Source organism: Culex quinquefasciatus, chromosome 1, assembly GCF_015732765.1.
Source record: "Culex quinquefasciatus strain JHB chromosome 1, VPISU_Cqui_1.0_pri_paternal, whole genome shotgun sequence".
NCBI classification, from domain to species: domain Eukaryota; kingdom Metazoa; phylum Arthropoda; class Insecta; order Diptera; family Culicidae; genus Culex; species Culex quinquefasciatus.
The window spans coordinates 48874595-48896715 of record NC_051861.1 but is presented as its reverse complement, the minus strand read 5'-3'; the positions used below and the strand labels follow the sequence as shown (position 1 = coordinate 48896715).

The window sequence follows — 22121 nt, the reverse complement described above, 5'->3', positions numbered from 1 at the left end:
CCGAAGGCTTGATTGTTGAGGCAGTTGCAAACCTCTTTTTACACCCAAGTTTCCATCCACCCCGGGATTCGAACTGACGGCCTTTGGATTGTGAGTCCAACTGTCTACCAGCGACTCCACCGAGGCAGGACACAGAGAGACGACTCCTACACCTGGATTGAGCTAACGACCTTACTTTCTAGGTTAGACCGGGGCCAACATTTACTTCCCCATCCGACGGAAGGCGTGGTCAGACAAATCTCGTTTCGAAAAATGCCACCGGAACCGTCTGGGATCGAACCCAAACCGACTGGGTGAGAGCAACCACGCTTACCCCTACACCACGGTTCCCGGTCAGGAGAAATAAATTTGTAAATATTGAATATTATGTGTTTCTGAAACATAATTAAATAAAATCTCCACACACTAAGCACTTTCAGTAGAACAAATTTCATGTAAAAAGTGAAAACTTATTATACGAGCTTCGAATTCAGCTTAAAATGCGCTTCTGACTTTTTAAAAATATTACTTAAATTTATTTGCAAATAAGTAAGCTTATAGTTAACTTAATATCAACATTTTTTCTCTCTTTAAAACTATATCAGCAACCTTATCGATGAAACGATTGATGTAAAAATATTTTTTTTACGCAAATATTTACATCATAAAAAAATCAAAAATAGTGCAGGGACCTTGTGTGGCCTATCCCAGTACTGCACCTGATCGCATAAATGTCCCATATGCATTTTCATCGCTTTTGAGTATGTTTGGGAAAATCTTCAAATGACGGATTCTTCGGCTCCTTTTCAAAAAAATTCCAAGTTTTTTTCAGTGTTTTGGCTGTAGTGGCAAAATAAAAGAAGAAACCCCCCCAATTTTATAACATATTTGGAAAGATAATTGATTTTCCTAAAAAGAAATATCATGCAGAATTAACCATATAGTACCTGTGCTTCTCCTGAAATAAAAATGTAGCGAGACGGGACAACATCGCAAAACTGGACTTTTAAATGGAACACTACAAAAATCGCTACAGTTTTGCCAGTTTGATTTTTAAATACTTTTGCTCTTCTACACATTATCACAAATTAAAAAACGAATCTTTTGCTCCTTGAACTGAAAGAATTGGTTGAAATTTGAGTTTTTGCCAGCCATTTTTTTTCGTGACGGGACAACGAAAGGAGCAGATTTATGAAAAAAAACTCCTCCCCCGTTCAATGGCTTGCAGACCACATTTGGTCAATATTCTTGGCTTCTAAGGTAAAAAAACGCATTTAAAGCACATTGCAATTATTGCATCATAATAAAAATGATTTTTATCATATTAAGAGCGAGTCCACGAGCAAAGCATACCCATCTCGCATCGACCTCACCAATCTGCCTGAAATTTTCAGGGCTTGTTTGTACATATAAAACTAGCATCTGGTCAAAATATGAGCACTCTAGGTCAACGGAAAGTGGGGCAAATCGGGACACAAAGTTTGAAGGTTCAAAAACGTCAAAAATCGTAAAGAGGCTGTAACTTGGGCAAAATTCAATTTAATTTCGAAATTCAAAATGCATCTGGAAGGGCTTAAAAAATGCAACAAAATGCAGGATAGAGCATCCCAATCGGTTGAATCTAAAGGGAGTTATTGGCATTTTAGTGAAAAAATAGCATAATTTTCAAACTCGAATAAAAAAGTGTTCCATCCAGATATCAACTCGGTTCGACCTGCAGCTTGTAGGGGACATCTGGGACTACCATCTGAGATAGAGAACGCTTTGGGTAAGGCAGTTTAACATATTAAATAGACACTTTTACTTTTAGTGAATTTTTTGGTTGTAAATTTTTGCTCCGGGGACCCCTTAGATCCCATTTTTTGATGATAATTTTATCATATTCGTGTTCCTGAGACAATTTCACAATAGAAACATGCATAAAAATGTTTATTTTCATCCATTTTAACCCTTTAAAAAATGAATGTTAAAAAAATTGAGATGCTGCTTTTTTTCTGCTGTCATCTAGTATCCTTGGAAACGAACTTGAATTTCAATAAATGTGAATCGAAGTTTTTTTTTAACTTTCATTTTTTAAAGGGTTTAAATGGATGAAAATAAACATTTTTATGCATGTTTCTATTGTGAAATTGTCTCAGGAACACGAATATGATAAAATTATCACCGGAAAATTTGATCTAAGGGGTCCCCCGAGCAAAAATTTACAACCAAAAAATTCACTAAAAGTAAAAGTGTCTATTTAATATGTTAAACTGCCTTACCCAAAGCGTTCTCTGTCTCAGATGGTAGTCCCATATGTCCCCTACAAGCTGCAGGTCGAACCGAGTTGATATCTGGATGGAACACTTTTTTATTCGAGTTTGAAAATTATGCTATTTTTTCACTAAAATGCCAATAACTCCCTTTAGATTCAACCGATTGGGATGCTCTATCCTGCATTTTGTTGCATTTTTTAAGCCCTTCCAGATGCATTTTGAATTTCGAAATTAAATTGAATTTTGCCCAAGTTACAGCCTCTTTACGATTTTTGACGTTTTTGAACCTTCAAACTTTGTGTCCCGATTTGCCCCACTTCCCGTTGACCTAGAGTGCTCATATTTTGGCCAGATGCTAGTTTTATATGTACAAACAACCCCTGAAAATTTCAGGCAGATTGGTGAGGTCCAAACGACGTCCCATACAAAGGGGTATGCCCTGTTCGTGGACTCGCTCTTAAAAATCACATTGAAAATTGAAAAAATGTGACATTTTGGTGTAGCTTCGCGAAGAATCGGTCAAATGCGTTTTTCTCAGCTTGCTGTTTTTGCATATGGGACATTTGTGCGAACATGGGTAGAGTACATGTTTTAAAAATAATAGTCTTGAGAAAAACCTTGCAAGTTGGAAAATATTGTCGGTTTACGGTAGATCCACAGTGCATACAAATACTCGAAGTGCCACAATTTTGAAAACATTACAATTTTGAAAATAATCTCAACGTATTTTCTATGGAAATGCCGCTTCTAGTAATTGGTGTTGATACACTATAATGATTTAATTACTGTTTTTTTCCAAATCAGCAGCATCCTAAAGTATACTTTTTAAATTTAGAAACATTTTTTTAATTAAAAATATTGGATTTTCAATAATTTTACGGGAAAACTCTCTAGTTTATATTTATTAAACTTTTTAAATTATTCTTTGCACAGAAAACCTACCTAGAATCTTCAAACTTCGTGCCTAAACATTGATAATTACGCTTCATAATTTATGCAAATCGTATGCTAAGAAGGAAGCCAGCGTAAAATACATTAAGTTACTCATTGCGCTAATGGCTTCCTGCTTCCGCTCCGAGACGAAAGCCTCACTCTTCAAGTTATATCAAGACTCATAAACCCTTTAGCCAGAAAATGGGAAGCCTTTTCGAAAATCGATCCGGCAACTTATACTTAACTAGAAATAATAATTTTCACCACACTGATGTCGTCTTTTGTGTTGACTTGGGTTGAGGGAGGTGGGTTGGGCGGCGTGGGTGTCTCTGCTGATTCAAGAGTCGATAAAGCGATATGTTTAGTGGAAGGATTTATCGCTTATGTTCCCTGTGTACTCGGTAGACGGAACTTTGCATGCGAACAGCAGTGCAAACAGCAAGCAGATCTCGGTGAATGGCTTGATGCTATCAGCAGTCTAGTTCAAGCTGGATTAGCTTTCGAACTGAGCTGATTAATAATGTAGAGTCGATGCCGTTCACAGTGCTCAATGATTGTGAGCGTGTATGTTTGTGTGTGAATGAATGTGAGAAAATGTGTGTGCGTGTGTGTGCTGGTATGTGTTGAAACCCCGGGAGCATTTTCCGAGCAGCTGCCGGAAAATCCACCCGGGCCAATGGGCATGTAGAGCAGGGAACCGGTCTCATACTCTGCCGGTTGGTAATTAAATCGACTTAAGTGATTGCACACACAGCAAGTCACGTACTTTATGAAAACGAGTGGCAAAAGATCAAAGACCATCTCACACAAACACACAGGTGAAAGTGGTAGCTAGGGAAAGGATTTTTAATGGAGTTGTTTTTAATTTTCGCTTTTACATGTTCATTAACGGGTAATTGCTGCGGAGAACTATCCGTCACGAGATTTACAATGTGGGAAATCCTGTTTCGTGTCTTTTATCGGTCTCTTTGAACAAGTTTGCACATTCATTTAATTTTAAAAATGCGTTGTTTATGTGACAAGAAGACTAAAATTGCTCACGATCTCCTCTAGTGATAGCAGGATTACCAACTCGTCGTATGTGGGCTTTTTTTCCAGACGTTACGTTTTATTTTAATTTTGAGAAATCATATTAAACAAACGAATGTATTGGTCAATTTTGGGAAACTCAAAGGAATGATTGCTTGTGATAGAACCCAGCGCTCCAGCTTTGAGATTTCAGTTTTGTTAATTTTGCCAATTTCTAATATTTAAAAAAGATTTTCAGATATTTTAAAAATTCTGCAAAATTGCTCTTCATAAATCTCAAATTGGATATTGCGAAAACAAAATTTTCAACCTGTTCTTCATTTTCCATCTTTCTATAAACTGATGCTTCTCTCTTTAGATGGTCCTTTCGATATTGACAACCAGAAAGTCGATTGTAGTTCGTATTCAAGACAACAACTTTGCCGAATAGTGCGAAGAGATTCATCCACTCTGAAGTATTTTATAGAATGTTTTGATGAATCTTTTCTTCATGTTAAATCTTGGATTGTGCTAGTTCAGCTTATCTCAGTACCGGTAGGCGGTAGGTGGTGTTAGACCTCGTGATTCTCCCAACGATCCTTTTGAGACCGGCAAATCAGGTTCCTCGATCTGTGTTTAGACTTTTGTATCTAGTATGACGTTGTTTTATTTATATTTCTTACACTCATATTCTGTCTCCATATTTTTTTTAAATAACAAAATTGTAAAAAAAAGTTTTTTGCTCTTTGAATGACTTATCATTTCTTGAAAATAATAGCATTTGTATTTATTTTTGTTTATTTTCAAGGCTGGAAGTGAAGTCTTTTGCTTAATCTAAATCGTTACGTTTAATTATTTCTATTGTAAGGTAGGGTAGTCATCAATGAGACACTTTTGGTTTTCATCTTTCAACGATTTTTTCTATTTTTTTCATCAGCATGTCTTAATGAGCATTTAGTTGCATTATCTTTCTTTTAATGTGTTCTATCATTGACCAAAATATGAGGTCGATCCGACATCTACAGCCAGAGTTATTCAACTGTCTCATTGTAGACGCACTTGGCAGGAACAATGAGACAGCTGGGGAACAATGAGACACTCTACGAAAATCAACATTTTTCTAGCAAAACATCATGTTTTTGTATTGTTCCATTGCAGGTGACTTGCCTTGAACATTTTAGAGCAATTTTTCCAACATGAAACTTTTAATAACAAAAGTTACACTAAAAAGTATTTAAATTTTGTAAAATCCATATATTAATACCAAATAACTTTGTATTTTTGGTTAAATGAAGTTTGAACTCTATAAATATGCCAAAAATCACTTTTAATTCATGTTTTGAAAGATTTCCATCAATTTTGAAAAGTTTATTGAAGAAAAATCAAAGTGTCTCATTGTTACCCATGGGCTGAAATGAGTGGGGAACAATGAGACAGTCCTGGATTCTGGGTGTATTTTAAATTTTGGCCAAATCTAATGAAAGGACATTGTAACCCAACTCAATCCCTATGGAACGTCGAAAGACATTTGAAGAAATATTAGTTTTGGTGAAATGGCAGCCTACGAGCGAACAAGTATTTTTTGTCCATGATTTACTTTTACACCCCAGAATCAAACATTTATGAATTACTTTTCAAGGGAGCGTCCATAACCAAAGCCACTTATATGGCAGACGTGTATCCAGTAGACACACCTTTCCCCCAAATATGAGCCTGATTGGTTGAAACTACGACTTGTGAGAGCCATTTTATCATTGTTCCCCGTGTCTCATTGATGACTACTCTACCCTAATTGATCTATTGTTGACGTTTGCTTCCGATTCGTCAAGGTATGATAGTTAAGGGTTTCCTAAACATGCTCTTATCAACAGAATAGAATGTAGGTGAATTTCCTGGCAGTTAATAAAATTGTAAATTTCGGGTATAAATGGTACTAAAAAAATACGATTTGTGTTTAAGTTCACCTCTTCTAATTGAATCAAAGAAGGTGCCAGCTACTCAAGTATTTCGTTGATAAAATCAATAATTTCCACAAACCCGAACCAACCGAACAAATCCAGTCCGATGTTCAACATGAGATAACAAAACGGCAAGATTTACGAGCCCAAAGGGCGAATGGTAATAATGAGTTGCACCATCTTTCAAGTTCTCAGCAGACAGAGACGACGTGACTTATGTGCCCATTCGGCGAATGAAATCCCAAAGCCACCAAATATGATGGCTACGGGCCAGATTTGAGCCAAGAAGACTACCTCTTTCTTCTTTCCCCCTACCTTAAGATCGCGTACGCGCCAGGTGCAGAGCAAAAGTTCCGCAAATTGTCCAGATGATTTATTTCCGGAATGTAAAATATTTCAAGAACGTGTCCCCGCTCATCGTCATTATGTATGTCCCAGCCCGCAGCGTTCTATTGAGAATATCGTCACCTTGGCACGTAAGCCGGTCCACCCACAAATGGACGGATTTTTTTTCCTGTTCAAGAGGAAATCTTTCCGGAAGCAAAAACCGAGTTTTCCGGTGTGACGCGATAATCGGACCGGCACAGCGAAAGACTGTGTCGTCGTCGACACAATCACGGTAACGAAATTATTCCCCCGGGTCAAAGGAGTCGCACCGATGATGAACGACCGGATTGGACCGGAGGAGGATGATCCTTTTACCTTCTTCACCTCACTGAGGCAAGGCTATAAAATCACTCGAAAAATGAACTTCTTAAATATGCCTCTCAGATATATCCTTCACGTATACCTATCGACTCTGAATCAAATTCTTAACAAATGTCTGTGGGGATGTGTGTAGACTAGGGTGGTCCAAATCCGGACTTTTTTGGGGCTACCCCCTGAAATCAAAGATTGACCCATCACTAGGCTAAATTCCAAATTTGAGCTCATTCTGACCACGGGAACCCCTCCCTCCAATCGCTTAAAGTTTGTATGGGAAAAATCGTCAAAATGTATGGAGAAAAGCAACTGTTTTACTTTTTTATCTGTGGAAGGCGCCATAGTTATCCGATTCTTACCATTTCTCAAATGTAGAACCTTCATTAAATTTAGAACAACTTTCCCGAAGACACCATATTTTTAGGATTGTTTCCCGCGAAGTTATTAGCGCTCAAAACTGACCATTTTTGCGCGGCTAGCTGTAAGGGGCTACCTAACAACGATTTTTAATTACAATTCGTACACGCACGTGCTCTCTCTCAAGTTCAAACTCTCTCACGAGCTTGCTCGCCTGCCTGCCTGCCTGCCTGTTTGCCTACAAGCGCGCGCGCTGTTTCTCTGCTTGGACTTTTGTCGTCGTCGTCGTTTTTGTTTGCTATCCGCTGCGCTGCGTTCCTGGCATGTTTTTTTTTTATAATTTTCAACTAAAAAAGCAGGTTTGTTTTGAGATATAAATTCTTAGATCACGTCAATTTTTTTAAAGTGCACTGAAAAAAAAATTGAATAAAAGGCAGCTTAGGCTTTGGCTTAGGCTCATTTAAAAGATTAAAGCAAATGAACAGGGTTTGTTCGTTTTTCCAAGCATTACAAGCAGTTGTTCGTATATGCTCATTAGAGTTATTTAAAAAAAATCTTCAGGTAATACAAATTTTGTTTTTTTACTCTAAATATCATCCAACCAACTGCTTATCCATTCGAAGGCAATATGATTCCAGATATAAAACTAGCTAACTCAACAATCTCTATTTTGGAGGCTTTTCTTTTAGACATCGTTGCACTTTTTGGATGTTTCGGAATCTGACATAAACTTCTCATAATCGTCAAAAGCAAAATATACCGCAATTTGTTGTAAGGAAGATTGTTATATTTTCGGCAGATTAAAATATTTTGTATGGAATAAAAAATAGTCGTGATCATAGGGCTACGAAAAAACTTCAAATATTTTCTTTTTAAGCTTGTTTGATAGTATACAAAAGTGGAAAAAACAGTTCCCATAATCGATGAATTGTCTAAGTGTATTGTTCTTTCTGAAATCTATACTTGACTAAGTTAAAAATAGTCTTTTATTTTTTCTAGAATACTTAAAATCCCAGTCTTGGGTTTGATATGGTATCATTTAAAAAATAACTAGAAATAAATTTAAATTACAACATCCCTATTTAAAAATTTACTCAATAATAACAGATGACAATTCATGGAGGAACTAATTTATCGAAATTTGTATTCTCTCACTTACGCTCTAATAATATGATATCTATTGTTAATCACATATTACATTTAATTTTATATCTCGAAAAAAATATCGAAATATATCCTGAAAATTATAATAAACATGCCAGGAACGCAGCGCAACGGAACGAAAACGATGACGACGACAAAAGTCCAAGCAGAGAAACAGCGCGCGCGCTTGTAGGCAAACAGGCAGTCAGGCAGGCAGGCGAGCAAGCTCGTGAGAGATTGTGGTTTGGTTGAGCGTTTTAGCAGAATGCATTACTGTGAATACAAAGAGACGAGTTGTTCCTTTTAATTCCGCTATATATAGCGGAATTAAAAGGAACAACTCGTCTCTTTGTATTCACACTCGTGAGAGAGTTTGAACTTGAGAGAGAGCACGTGCGTGTACGAATTGTAATTAAACATCGTTGTTAGGTAGCCCCTTACAGCTAGCCGCGCAAAAATGGTCAGTTTTGAGCGCTAATAACTTCGCGGGAAAAAATCCTAAAAATATGGTGTCTTCGGGAAAGTTGTTCTAAATTTAATGAAGGTTCTACATTTGAGAAATGGTAAGAATCGGATAACTATGGCGCCTTCCACAGGTAAAAAAGTAAAACAGTTGCTTTTCTCCATACATTTTGACGATTTTTCCCATACAAACTTTAAGCGATTGGAGGGAGGGGTTCCCGTGGTCAGAATGAGCTCAAATTTGGAATTTAGCCTAGTGATGGGTCAATCTTTGATTTCAGGGGGTAGCCCCAAAAAAGTCCGGATTTGGACCACCCTAGTGTAGACATGATTTTTTTCCACACAATTATCTCAAAACTGGCTGATTCGATTTTGGCCGGATCCGCCTTATTCAGTTCGTTTTGGGGCCCTCTAAGACTCTATTGAATTTCATTCTGTTTGGTGAAGTGCTTTTAAAGTTATGCCATGAAAAAGATTTTTTGTAGATACAAAATAGGGTGATTTTTGCATAACCCGGATCTTTTTGCTTACGCGTGAGAACCGCGCAGCATGCATATCGCCCGGTTGCCACATTGCTTATGCAGTGTCTGCGTCTCTTCTGGAAAAAGTCTGTATGTTGCTAAATACATCTTTTTATCTCGACAAAAATTTACACGAACTTTTAACTGAAATATACAACTCATAAGACATTTTTTACTAAGACTAGGGGAACAGCATGCAATTCCATTGTGCACCCAATGTTGGCATTTCAGCACTTTTAAATTCTATTACAGCCCCCCCTTTCTTCTTTATTTTGGAGACTTGGTAAAAAAAAATTTAAAATGGCTGTTCTGTTAAAAACAATAATTATAAAATAATTAAATAAAAAAAATTACCACAATCGAATAAAAAAAAAAAAAAATTAAAAAAACTCTTAAATTAATTCGCAAATGCAACCTAAAAGACAACATGAATGTGAGGAAAGCACCAACCACCTTAAGGTGGATTAAGTAACGTTTTTAATAGGAAGTTTGATTTTCTGTTCACATGGTGAGGTATAAGTTTGGTATACTCAGTTAAACAATTTTCTTAAAATTTCTACTATTATCCAAGGTTTTCTCCAACTAAAGGAAGGTTTCAACAAACTAAAAATGCTATTTGAGAAAAGACTTGTTACAATCAAAAATAACAGAAACTTAGTATAGAATTCTGTACTGTTTACATAAATTGTGTGGCATCAGTACCTTAAAGCTCGATTCTCTTCCAGACTGCTTGCCGAACCTTCTCTTGTGTTTCATAGAAAAGAAGAAAAAGCACAATTCCATTCAAGCAAACGAATTGGAAAGAGAAAGCAACAAACAGATTACAAAATGCTTTCACACAAAGATTTCCAGTGCCACTGAAAAAGGATGCACCAAGACCAGGACGGCCCTGCCTAGTCTCTCCTGATTTACACAATCCTTGTACCCGTTGGCCCTTTGTCCGCCCAGCCTGGTGTATCACGCAATATCCCCTCCCACACTCTGATACTTGGTTCGGTTGGTCGTCGGAACCTGACGATGGCTTTGGCCATTATTCACTGTTTATTGCTGTCAGTGCTGACACCAACTCTAACCCAACCCCGGTTGCACTTTTCTAGCTCTAGCTTTGCCGCCACCTCCACAAATTTATAATATAATTTAACCTCAACTTTGCCACTTGTTCTCACTCTTCTTCAGCGCTTTGCTCCGCCGTGGACGCCGGCCGAGCCCCGTTACCGGTTCCAGGAGATGGAGGAGGAACCGATCGGAACAATCCTGACGACGCTGCAAGCAACAGATGCGGACTCGACTGTGGCCGAGTACCGGATGACAGATAACAGCTATTTCGAGATCAACAACACAACAGGTAAGAAGAGATTACCGTCGCCGCCTCCACCACTGCAAACAGTTCAGGGCAGCTGCCGGTTGAGGTAGGCGGGCTGTTGAATCTGGCCGGATGTGGACGGCTGCTCGAGAGTGCAGGTGATTTACAATGTGTTTGTGCCTATTCCTGGAAGATGCAAAGGTTCGGGCACAGATCTGCAGATGCAATCTTGGAAAAGGAAACTTACGGGAGAAAACATGAGACATAAATCAAATCATCATCCGTCTCCATGATATTGTTACAGGACTTACTGTAGAAGTAGACCCATGATAGTTAAATGTAATCAATACATCACATCGTTATTGAAGCAGGTGTAAGTTTCCTATGAAGAGGCTTGACTTGTTTATCTGTGGCTTAAAGCCGGTTACACATTTAATAACGTTGAACTTTGATCTAAGGGCATTTTTGCATATGTTGCATGCAAAACACTTTAAAATATGTTCAAAATGCATTTTACACTAGTTAAGTTGTTTTGCTATCATTAGTTTTCAAAAAAAAGTAAGATTTGACGAAAACAAAAAAAAAATGGCAAAAAAAGCACTAAATAGCAGGCACTGTTCGGCCCTTAGTGCTCTTTCACAGCTGCGAGTAAAAGCTAAACGGTTTCTACTTCAGCACCAACAGCTTCTATAGTGCTGAAAAGTGGCCGCTTTTGGACTTTTCTCGGCTGTTTAAGTGCTGGCCCCTAGTGTTTATATCCAACCCTGCACAAAACTTCAAAAAATGGGAGGAGCAAAAATGTTGCTCTCTCTCCCTTTCCTCCCTAGCCATGTTCTATTTTTGGGTTTGTTTACAACTACTACGTTACCGACTCAGGTGATCCGAGTGAGGGATTATTTTTTTTGCTCGAACTTGACCAGTTGAAGATTTGAGCCCGATGGTAGAAATTGTTGTCGCTGATGTCCGTGAGCCCGAGCTTTCTAGCATAAATGAAAGCTGGCTATCCGAGGATGCTTTACGGGTACGGGTACTTCTGAACTAGTTGCTGATACAGTAAGTAAGTGTCAGAAGTGATTACGTGAAGTGTTTTTGATGATCTATTTTAACGCAGTGAATTCGTTTCGATTTACAAAACATATTTTTGTGTTGTTCGTTTTGAGTTAGGCGTTTATTTATTCACCGGATCTTACAATTTTTAAATTTAACAACACATACCCGATCTACACTCGGATCAACAATCCGTATTTTGAAACCGCGCACATATTTTCCACAGTTTACGTCTTCCTGAAAATTCGAACATTTCTGCTCTAATTATGTGTGATGCTTCCGGCGTCCACCCCGAACAGCTTGTTACGCTGGAAATGTTTTAGGCCTTATTTGTGCCGCTTCTGAAATGAATACACACACCTGTTACAAATTTTAAAGAAAATTTTGGTTGTTAAACTTACCTATTTGTGTCATAATTTGATGATCTCAAAAAAAAAGAATAACATGTGTTGATGCCGTCTCACTCGCTCTACCGTTCCGAATACAAACAAAGCTAACACTGTTGCCAGTTTAATGAAAACTTACAAACAGAGTTGCCTGCCGCCGCACTTAAACAGCACTATCTCGGCTATCTTGAATGATACGCCCACAATGCTTATTAGCACTTGCACGTGCTGTTGCATAGCAATCTTGCATTAGGATTGCTGATTTATTGTTGTTTATGATTTTTCCTAGTGCTGGATGGTTACTTGGGTAAACATCAAAAATTTTCGAAAATTCAAAAGATGTTTAAATCAACCCAAACATGCTTCAAAATGATTTTAAATGCAGGGAAATGTATTTTAAATCAATTTAATCTGATTGCACTTAAATTTCCAATGAAGTTATGAAGTTTTTTCGGGCCAACTTTGAAGTGGAAGGAGGGGGTCATAAATATCGAACGATATTTCTTAGCCAGTTGATTTATTCGTTTGGAATTTCTCCTCTGTCTGTGTTTTTTTTTGTTTTCGGGCTAAGCCCAGGGAAAGCAGGTTGAAAAATTTATGGAAACCAACCACTTAGGTTTCCAACTGACTTAGGTTTTCCTTCTTTTCAATTAATTTACTGTAGGTACCAATTTTTATCATGTATTTCTTATTTCATTTTTTTATATTGTTTCTATTTAGTTCGCAAATTGGAGTGCTAAACAATTTTCGTGATTTTTTCACAACTTTGCTTTTTTAGATACATTCAAAAATCATCTATGTATTTTTTTCAAAATCGAGTTACTTACCCGAGTTAGGATCACCGGGATGTTGATGATGTTCTAATGCAGCTTCTGGAATATGAGTTCGACTAAACATTTTTTTAGTTTTGGCTACCAATGCAAAATAATATATTTTTTTCAAAACCAAAATACCAAACATAACCCACTCTGTTGGACCATTTTCATTTCTAATGGTCCTCCTCTTCAGCTCAGCCATAACCTATCACCGTTTGCGTCACCCTAAATGTCCGTTCGGCACTTATAATAAAATTTTGACCAGCTTCACGCACTGCTGACCAGCACTGGTGACTGCTGAATGCATATTTCACCGGAGCCACCGCTAAGCCCCTCTGCGGTCACCACGGGGATCATCAGCTTCTGACTGCGTACGAGCCAACCTGTCAACGCGGTTGAATACACAATGATGCCTCCAAAAGCACACCAATCCAAACACGCACACAGTCACACAAACTGAAATCGAAACAATTTTAGCAAATTATCACCCCGAATCCGGTAGGAGGGTAGTGGGTTGATCTACCAGCGTGAAGCCCCAGGGTCCACAAAAGTCCCCCAAACAGCTGGCGCGAGAGCTGCAATATTAAAACAATAATTGTTCCACAATAATGGCCCCCACCTCCTCCGGCCGGGCTAAATGTGGCCACCACCGGCGAGTGGCGGTGATAATAATACAAAATGGTGCCGCCGCAGCAAACACTCATAAAGTGAGGGGACGGGCGGGTCGGGGGAGTGGTGTCATATTTGCGACATGTTCTCTAATTATCGAGTGTTAGAGAGTTAGACAAAAGGGCGAAAAGTTCACTTTAGCACCAGCTGGCGCCACCATCATTTTTGTGGCCGGGAAATGGAATTGACAGATATTGGCGGTTTAGCACTGGGCCAACTTTTTTTTTGTGCGATTCTATGCTGGAATGTTTAATGTGTCTACTTCTAGTGGAGTTCTGATTTGTGGTTTTGAGCTGTTGATGTTTGATATTTAACAAAAAAAAAGTTGGCACATTTGCTATGAATAAGATTTCACAGCAATCACTCTAGAATTCGGAGATAAAAATTAAGGTGATTTTAGCCAGTTTTGAGCGTTTATCAACACAGAAAAAAATCTGTGTAAAATCGCATGCAAAAGCATGAACATCACGTTTGTGAGCAAAAGCATGTAAAATTGTATGAGAAAACATGTACCGTAAACTGGGGTGACTTTGATAGCCCGGGGTGACATTGATAGAAATTTGATTTGGCCACTTATTTTGATACATCCAATCCAACAGTCACATTTTTGCATATATGTTCGATAATAAGCTATCCCATAATGCTTACATATTCAAAATTCTCAAAAATGTTTAGATATTAATTTAACAGGCATTTTAAAAACCTATCAAAGTCACCCCGGGCTATCAAAGTCACCCCAGTTTACGGTACACAAAAAGCATGTACGGATGAAAAAAATATTTGTTTTGCACGCCTCAAAAATAACATCAATCTGGTGAGAGTCCTATTCAGATTACTAAGTCCGCGCCCCAACCATCTCGATAAATTGGCTGAATCAAGACCGATGTAGTTCCCCAACTGGGGCGAATTGGGACACATGGAGCGAATTGGGACACATGGGGCGAATTGGGACAGCAGTTTTAACCACGTTAGAGCACAATGCTTTTGCATGCGATTTTACCATCGGATTTTTTGCTGTGAATTTCCATTCCTCGATTGGTGCCTTGTTTAGGGCTGCGGAGTTAGGAGTGACTCTGACCCTGATCCGGCAAATAATAATAAAACAACTCCGAGTCCGGGTTCTAAGGAACCCGACTGTTAAAGGAATATGCCGTCTTAATTTTAAAATGGACATTTTAGTCCAAATAATAGATAATACAATAAAATAAAAGATATCAAAGAAAATGAAAGATATGCGACAAAAAGGATATGCGTCGCACCTCGCAATGCTCAAGACGCCATTTGATTTTACTGAGTCCGATTTTTACAAAAAAAAAAAAAAATGCCAAATTTTGAAGGTCTCCCAGTCACGACGTTCTAGCAGGATTCTAGGAGAGTGCTCACAGAGCTGGATATTCTTACAGCATTCTAGCAAAAATGTTCAACCGTTCTAGCAGGATTCTGGCAGAACCAGCTCTGCTAGAATATTTCGTGACTGGGCTGTATCGTGCTTTAGGATGCTCCAAACTTCAATGTTATAGAGGTATACTAAAAGATGCGCAAGGATCTGGCCTACACGTAAGTGGTGAAACGCTACAGTGGGCAAAGTGCCTCGAAATTGACATTTTTGAAAAAAATCTTTTCACGGGTTCAATCCTATTTAAAATTCAACTGCAAAGTGACAGCTCCTGTTCCGTCCAAACAAACTCATATTTGGTATTTGGGCTCAGTGTGCCCACCGAAACAAACCCCTGAATGCCCGCCAAAAAGTCATTTTTGTTACATCCTAATGACCACTCTTGTGGTTCAATTTATTGTATCCCTAGTTTCACAAAACATTTCAAAGTACTTTGAAAAAAAAAATCCATTAGTTCCTGAAAATGAAAAAAAAACCGTTACATGCTTATGTGAAAAAAGGCAACATATCAATCAATTATTCCAAAACTCAAAATTTGGAAAATGGTTGAAAGTGTCAAATTTAATTTAAAACGTTAAAATAATCAAAATACAATGTTTACAATCGATTCCACCAGTTTTTTTTTCAGTTACAACTCAGATTTTTAGCAATCATGTTATTTTGGGAGGGGGAGTAGTAAAATTAGGGGCAGGGGGTGCAGAATGGCCCGCCTAAGTAAAATGCGCCAAAAATCATAGAAAAACAGAGCAGTTCTCTAGGATTTCGGTCATTCGATTTTTTTTTTGTATTTTTTAATCCGACTGAAACTTTTTTGGTGCCTTCGGTATGCCCAAAGAAGCCATTTTGCATCATTAGTTTGTCCATATAATTTTCCATACAAATTTGGCAGCTGTCCATACAAAAATGATGTATGAAAATTCAAAAATCTGTATCTTTTGAAGGAATTTTATGATCGATTTGGTGTCTTCGGCAAAGTTGTAGGTATGGATACGGACTATATTGGAAAAAAAATACACGGTAAAAAAAACTGGTGATTTTTTATTTAATTTTTTAACACTAAAACTTAATTTACAAAAAAACACTATTTTTAATTTTTTCTATTTTTTGATGTGTTTTAGAGGACATAAAATGCCATTTACAGAAATTTCCAGGTTGTGCAAAAAATCATTGACCGAGTTATGAATTTTTTAATCAATACTGATTTTTTCAAAAAATTGAAATTTTGGTCGTAAAAATTTTTCAACTTCATTTTTCGATGTAAAATCAAATTTGCAATCAAAAAGTACTGTAGTGAAATTTTGATAAAGTGCACCGTTTTCAAGTTATAGCCATATTTAAGTGACTATTTTGAAAATAGTCGCAGTTTTTCATTTTTTTAAATAAGTGCACATGTTTGCCCACTTTTGAAAAAAATATTTTTGAATAGCTGAGAAAATTTTCTTTATTTTGCTTTTTCGGACTTTGTTGATACGACCCTTAGTTGCTGAGAAATTGCCATGCAAAGGTTTAAAAACAGGAAAATTGATGTTTTCAAGTCTCACCCAAACAACCCACCATTTTCTAATGTCGATATATCAGCAACTAATGGTCCGATTTACAATGTTAAAATATGAAACATTCGTGAAATTTTCCGATCTTTTCGAAAAAAATGTTTTCAAAAATTTTAAATCAAGACTACCATATCAAACGGGCATACTATTGAATGTTTTGTCTTTTTGAAATGTTAGTCTTGATTTTAAAATTTTAAAAATATCGGAAAATTTCACAAATGTTTCATATATTAACATTGAAAATCGGACCATTAGTTGCTGAGATATTGACGATAGAAAATGGTGGGTTGTTTGGGTGAGACTTAGCAACTAAAGGTCGTATTAACAAAGTCGGTAGAAGCAAAATATAGAGAATTTTCTCAGCTTTTCAAAAATATTTTTTTCAAAACTGGGGAAACATGTGCACTAATTTAAAAAAATGAAAAACTGCGACTATTTTCAAAAAAGTCACTTAAATATGGCTATAACTTGAAAACGGCGCACTTTATCAAAATTTCACTGAAGTATTTTTTGATTGCAAATTTAATTTTACATCGAAAAATGAAGTTGAAAAATTTTTACGACCAAAATTTCGATTTTTTTAAAAAATCAGTTTTGATTGAAAAATTCATAACTCGGTCAATGATTTTTTGCACAACCTGGAAATTTCTGAAAAGTTTGCATTTTATGTCCTCTAAAACATATAAAAAAATTAAAAAAAATTAAAATAGTGTTTTTTGTAAATCAAGTTTTAGTGATAAAAAGTTAAATAAAAAAATTACCAAATTTTTTTTTTTACCTTGTATTATTTTTTCCAGTGTAGTCCATATCCATACTTACAACTTTGCCGAAGACACAAAATCGATCAAAAAAATCTTTCAAAACATACAGATTTTTGAATTTTCATACACCATTTTTGTATGGACATCTGCCAAATTTGTGTGGAAAATTATATTGACAAACTAATGATGCAAAATGGCTTCTTTGGGCATACCGAAGGCACCAAAAAAGTTGGCTGATGAAAATTTTTAGCTTAAAATTTTTTTTGAGCCACTTTAAAAAAAAAGTTTTTTTCAGCTACTTTTCCTGGGTGCGGGGCAGAATGGGCCACCTTAGAAAACAAGCCATTTTGTCTAATAAAACGTCGAAAGGAGATAATAAATGACTTAAGGGACCTTTTTTTCATGTAGTTAGACCACTTTTATAAAAATAGTCATTTACCAAAACAAACATTTTTGAAAATAGTTTCAATATGTTGAAATAAGACACTATTTTTACAAATAATTATCAAATCATTTAAAAACTAAACTAATATTGCATTAAACGTGATTTGTGAACCTACCAGCACGTGGGAGTCGCTCAACCTGCATTTCTGTCACACATGAGGTCTGCACAGCTGATTCCACGTAGATTTTTCCCGCCAGTAATGACAGGAAACGTTGACAAACGGAATATGTGCCAAAATCATAAGTGGTTTTTAACATATGAAGGGAAATCATCGTGAACTGGAACTGCCGGTCGTTAGCCCGGGTAAAGTGGAAAAGTTGAGATGATTGTTGTCCTCTGCTCTCATCTCGCAAAAAGCCATACAGAGAACCACGTCCCATTCAACCGGCTCCGTGGCTTAATGGTTACGGCTTCTGTCTCCCAAGCAGAAGGTTTAGGGATCAAATTCCGGTCGGTACCTTTGAATTATGGAATCAGGAATTTGAATAGCATAGCATAGCAGCATAGCATAACGGGTCTGCACCACGCTGTAGGAGGTGCCACAATGGTCAATTCAATATTCTTAGACAATTTGATTGCTGCCCGGTACATCCAAAAATATCTAAGAACGTAAATTTCCACACTGTGCTCCAAGGCTACGCCCATACAGTCCCGTGGGGATTTGGGAGGAGATGTTTTTGTTGTTCACTAGTGGCAAAAGTGCAGGGAACCCATGCAACTTTTAAAAGTGAACGGAATATTTTTGGGAGGTTTGGAATGGGGGTTAAAGGAATTTCATCGGGCCGATGAAAATGGTTGAATGCGTATTAAATGATTTGGAAGTTTGTACTTGTAAATGTGAGTCTTTAGTGTATTATATAATAAGCATGTAGTTTTGTAAAAATAATAAATGAAACAAATATAATACATATAGTAAATATAATAAATAAAATCAAGATGATTCCAGGAAGCTGTAAAAAAATTGCAGTAATTTAAAATATAAATACTCCAGATGGTTCCCATGCTGTTCTAGAAAGTATCGTTAAATTAAACAATTTGATCATATATGGTATGAGGAGATGGTATGTTACAGGAAAGGAAAAGGATGAGGAATAATATAAACAATTATATAAATCATATAGTGAGTTGATAAATTTACACGCAGACAGTAAAATTACCACAATCCCTCACCCCATACGAACAGCGACACAAAAGCACACACAAAAAAAAATTAACCTGAATAATCACGACTTCGACAGACACGCAACAATATTCATTACCACAATGACCCCCCCCCCATTATTTAATTCTAATAACCACGCACCCAAGCACACAAACAGCGACACAAAAGAAATGAAAATGAGCATGCAAAAACAAGACAACGCGTTCCCGTGGTCAGCGCACTAATGATGCCATTATTTAATTATAATGACCACGCACCCAAGCACATAAACAGCGACACAAAAGAAATGAAAATGAGCATGCAAAAACAAGACAACGCGTCCCCGTGGTCAGCGCACTAATCATTATGGAATCAGGAATTTGAATATGAATAAAAACTAAAATGAATCAGGTGGGATTCGAACTCACACCTTTGGATTGGTGATGGTCTGGGACGCTAAGCAGTCGGCCATCAGAAGGTTTACACTCTAGCAGTGAATTGATCCGTAGTGATGAAACATGTTATCTCTTCTTCTTATATTATTAAATACGCGCTGATCCCTGATTTGCCTGAGGGGATTGGAAGTCTAAATATGGATCGAGTTTCCTTCAGATGCTTGCTTCTATGTTTAGGCGGGGCCGAACAATGCCCAGCGACCTCGGAATTGGACCGCAAGGAGCTCAGCCATTCTGAAATGGGTCGTTGGAAGCAGCGCGAGGGCTATCACCACCTCGTCGCCATCGTGCTAACTTGTCGTACGTGCATTTTGGGCCAAATTGAGTTAAGAACGCCATTTTGTGCAGCTCACAATGCCTCACCTTTTGACCGTCACAGATCCCCAAAATTCGATTTCAATCCTGAGATATTCAACAAAAATCGAAAAAACTCCGTGCATTTTTGTCACTTTACATAGGAAAGTAGTTTCAATCTTGTCGTGCTATCTTGTCACTCCATGAAAATTGATGTAAGTGCGACAAAAGGCCAAAGGGATTTCAGGCCAGGAAAGTCAGGATGCGTTTGTCGCAAGTACAAGCTAGACTACCGTAAACATTTGTAATTATAACTCGGGACTCCAGTAACCAACTTCAACCAAACTTTGGGACAATGCACAGAATGGTGAGCCAAACAAAACGTGTTTGTTATTGTTTACATTGCGTGCTCTCGTTTTTGAAAATTCAAGGTCAAACATTAAAACGCGTTTTTCTCGGAACGTCAAAATGGCGGGTGCGACAAGATAGCACGACGACGTCGACCTAATACCCGGGACTGAGATAAGCTGTATCAGCATTCGGCATGTAAACATTCTGATACAAATTATACTTTCCCATAATTTCGCTACCGGTTAGCGGGTATTGGTTTGGACCACACACACACAAACGTGATTTGTGAACCTACCAGGAGCGACATAATCCATTTAACCAAAATTTCATAACTTTTGATTGTTTTTATAAGGCAGGAAAGGGGTGGTCCATTCTGCCCCCAAGTGGATTTTAATTTAACACTTCCACCACCAAGCCTCTAAATGATTTTAAGGTTCCGTTTTTTTTTCTTCATAAAATTATTTTTAATAGGTCCTTTTCGGTACTGGAACCTGGTTAGGACCGAGTCGGCTTTTGTAATTACATTTGACTTAATAATTACAGAGGATCTTGTGTGTAAATGAAGGTTCCGTTGTTGTTTGATTACCTTCGTAATAGCTCATGGTAACATTATAAACATTGAACAAACTTTTTCAAACAATCTAACTTTCGAGAAAGCTTATTTCAGATCCTCGAAATAAACAACATTTGCGTGGTTGTGTCAATCAATTTAAATTTTTGCTAAAAATTCGAAAAATACAATGAATTCAAACGTCGTTTTCGGTGTGATGATGTTATATGACGTCTATAAGACGCTTGCCTTACAGTTGGTCTAAATCCAAGCCCAAAACCAAGGGTGGCCCATTCTGCCCCATGGGCCATTCTGCCCCCCTGCACCTACCACTAACCTAACTGCATTTTTTTTTTTCTCATTTTGGGATCATTTGGTAATTTCAAATTAAAATATGTTTTTTTCAATCATTTCCTTTTTTTGTATTGGTAATTTCAAATTTTAGTTGAAAGAATTCTTTTTAATGTTACTTTTAACCATTAGTGTCCGATTTAAGAGTTCTTAAAAAGTAAATACAATGATTTTTAACCTGTATGGATAGTATTTTTGTTAATTTTGTTAGTTTTATGCATTGATCAGCAAATCCATGAATTTCACGGGATTTCCAAGAAAAGATGGATTTTTAATATTGACACAACATAATTCGAGTTTAAGAATAAGAAATGAATAGGAACATAGAAATTTGCCGTGATCAGATATGCAGTTCAGATGAAGAAGAATTCTGTAAGAACTTTCGTTGCGGTAGAAAAAAGTTTATTCTTTCCTTGAAGTTGTTCTTTCTCGCAGTTGGTAGTCACAAAATTCTAATGAAAATAAAAAGATTGAAAGTTTCCCATCTGAATAAAATCAGCCTACGGACTCCAAAGTTCGAGCAGAAACTTGCAATAGAGATCACAAAAGACGTGGGGGTCGTTAATGTGGATGGTTTGATTTTTGTGTTTCTAGGGACCCTAAACTTCATGCTTTCCCTCGAGTTGAGCTTGCGCAGGAATTTTGTTGTGTGATTTTATTTTTTGATATGTCCCCCTTCACAAATGTAAAGGAAAAACTAACTTAATCCACCTATGTGGTTGGAGCCTTCCTCACAACAATGGCTGTACACAAGATTCATCTATTTTTTAGATTCGGCTTCCAAAAAGTACATCGATATCACTTAACTGCCCACCATTGAAAAAACGGCTTATATCCACTTTTGGCGAAAATGAGATATAAGCACCAGGTGGTACACAGAAAAAAATAATGTAAATTTGGAAGCTGTAATTTTTTAAGGTTGAATATTACCTCTTTTATGATGTAATTTTACCTCAATTTAGATTGAAATAGTGACATTACACCAGAAAAGTGGTAAAATTACACATTTTCAGAGGTAAAATAACACTTTTTTTCTTACATAAAAGATGTACCCCTCCCCAGATGTAATATTACCATGATTTTTTTTCTGTGTAGATGATGTTCCAACGCATCTTCTGTAACTTGAATTTCACTAAAATAGTGTTTAGATTTCGCTGCCGATGCGAAAAACCAAACGGCTAATATGCCATTCTTATGGGAAATTGCCTTGACGGAGATTTGGTGACAAACACTAAAACGCGTTTTTCTCGGAATACTTGATTTGGCATAATAGCCGAATTTTCAAATAT

At 37.1% G+C, this 22121-nt stretch overlaps 1 protein-coding gene across 6 annotated transcripts in view; it reads left to right on the top strand.

Moving 5' to 3' along the window:
* The window catches only part of LOC6034937 (cadherin-87A), a 370702-nt gene that overhangs the window by 323284 nt on the left and 25297 nt on the right, over positions 1-22121 (top strand). For all 6 annotated transcript variants that reach the window (XM_038266992.1, XM_038266991.1, XM_038266993.1 and 3 more), the window contains one exon: positions 10495-10663. In XM_038266992.1, coding sequence (XP_038122920.1) covers positions 10495-10663 — 169 coding nt within the window. The remainder of the gene's footprint in view (positions 1-10494; positions 10664-22121) is intronic.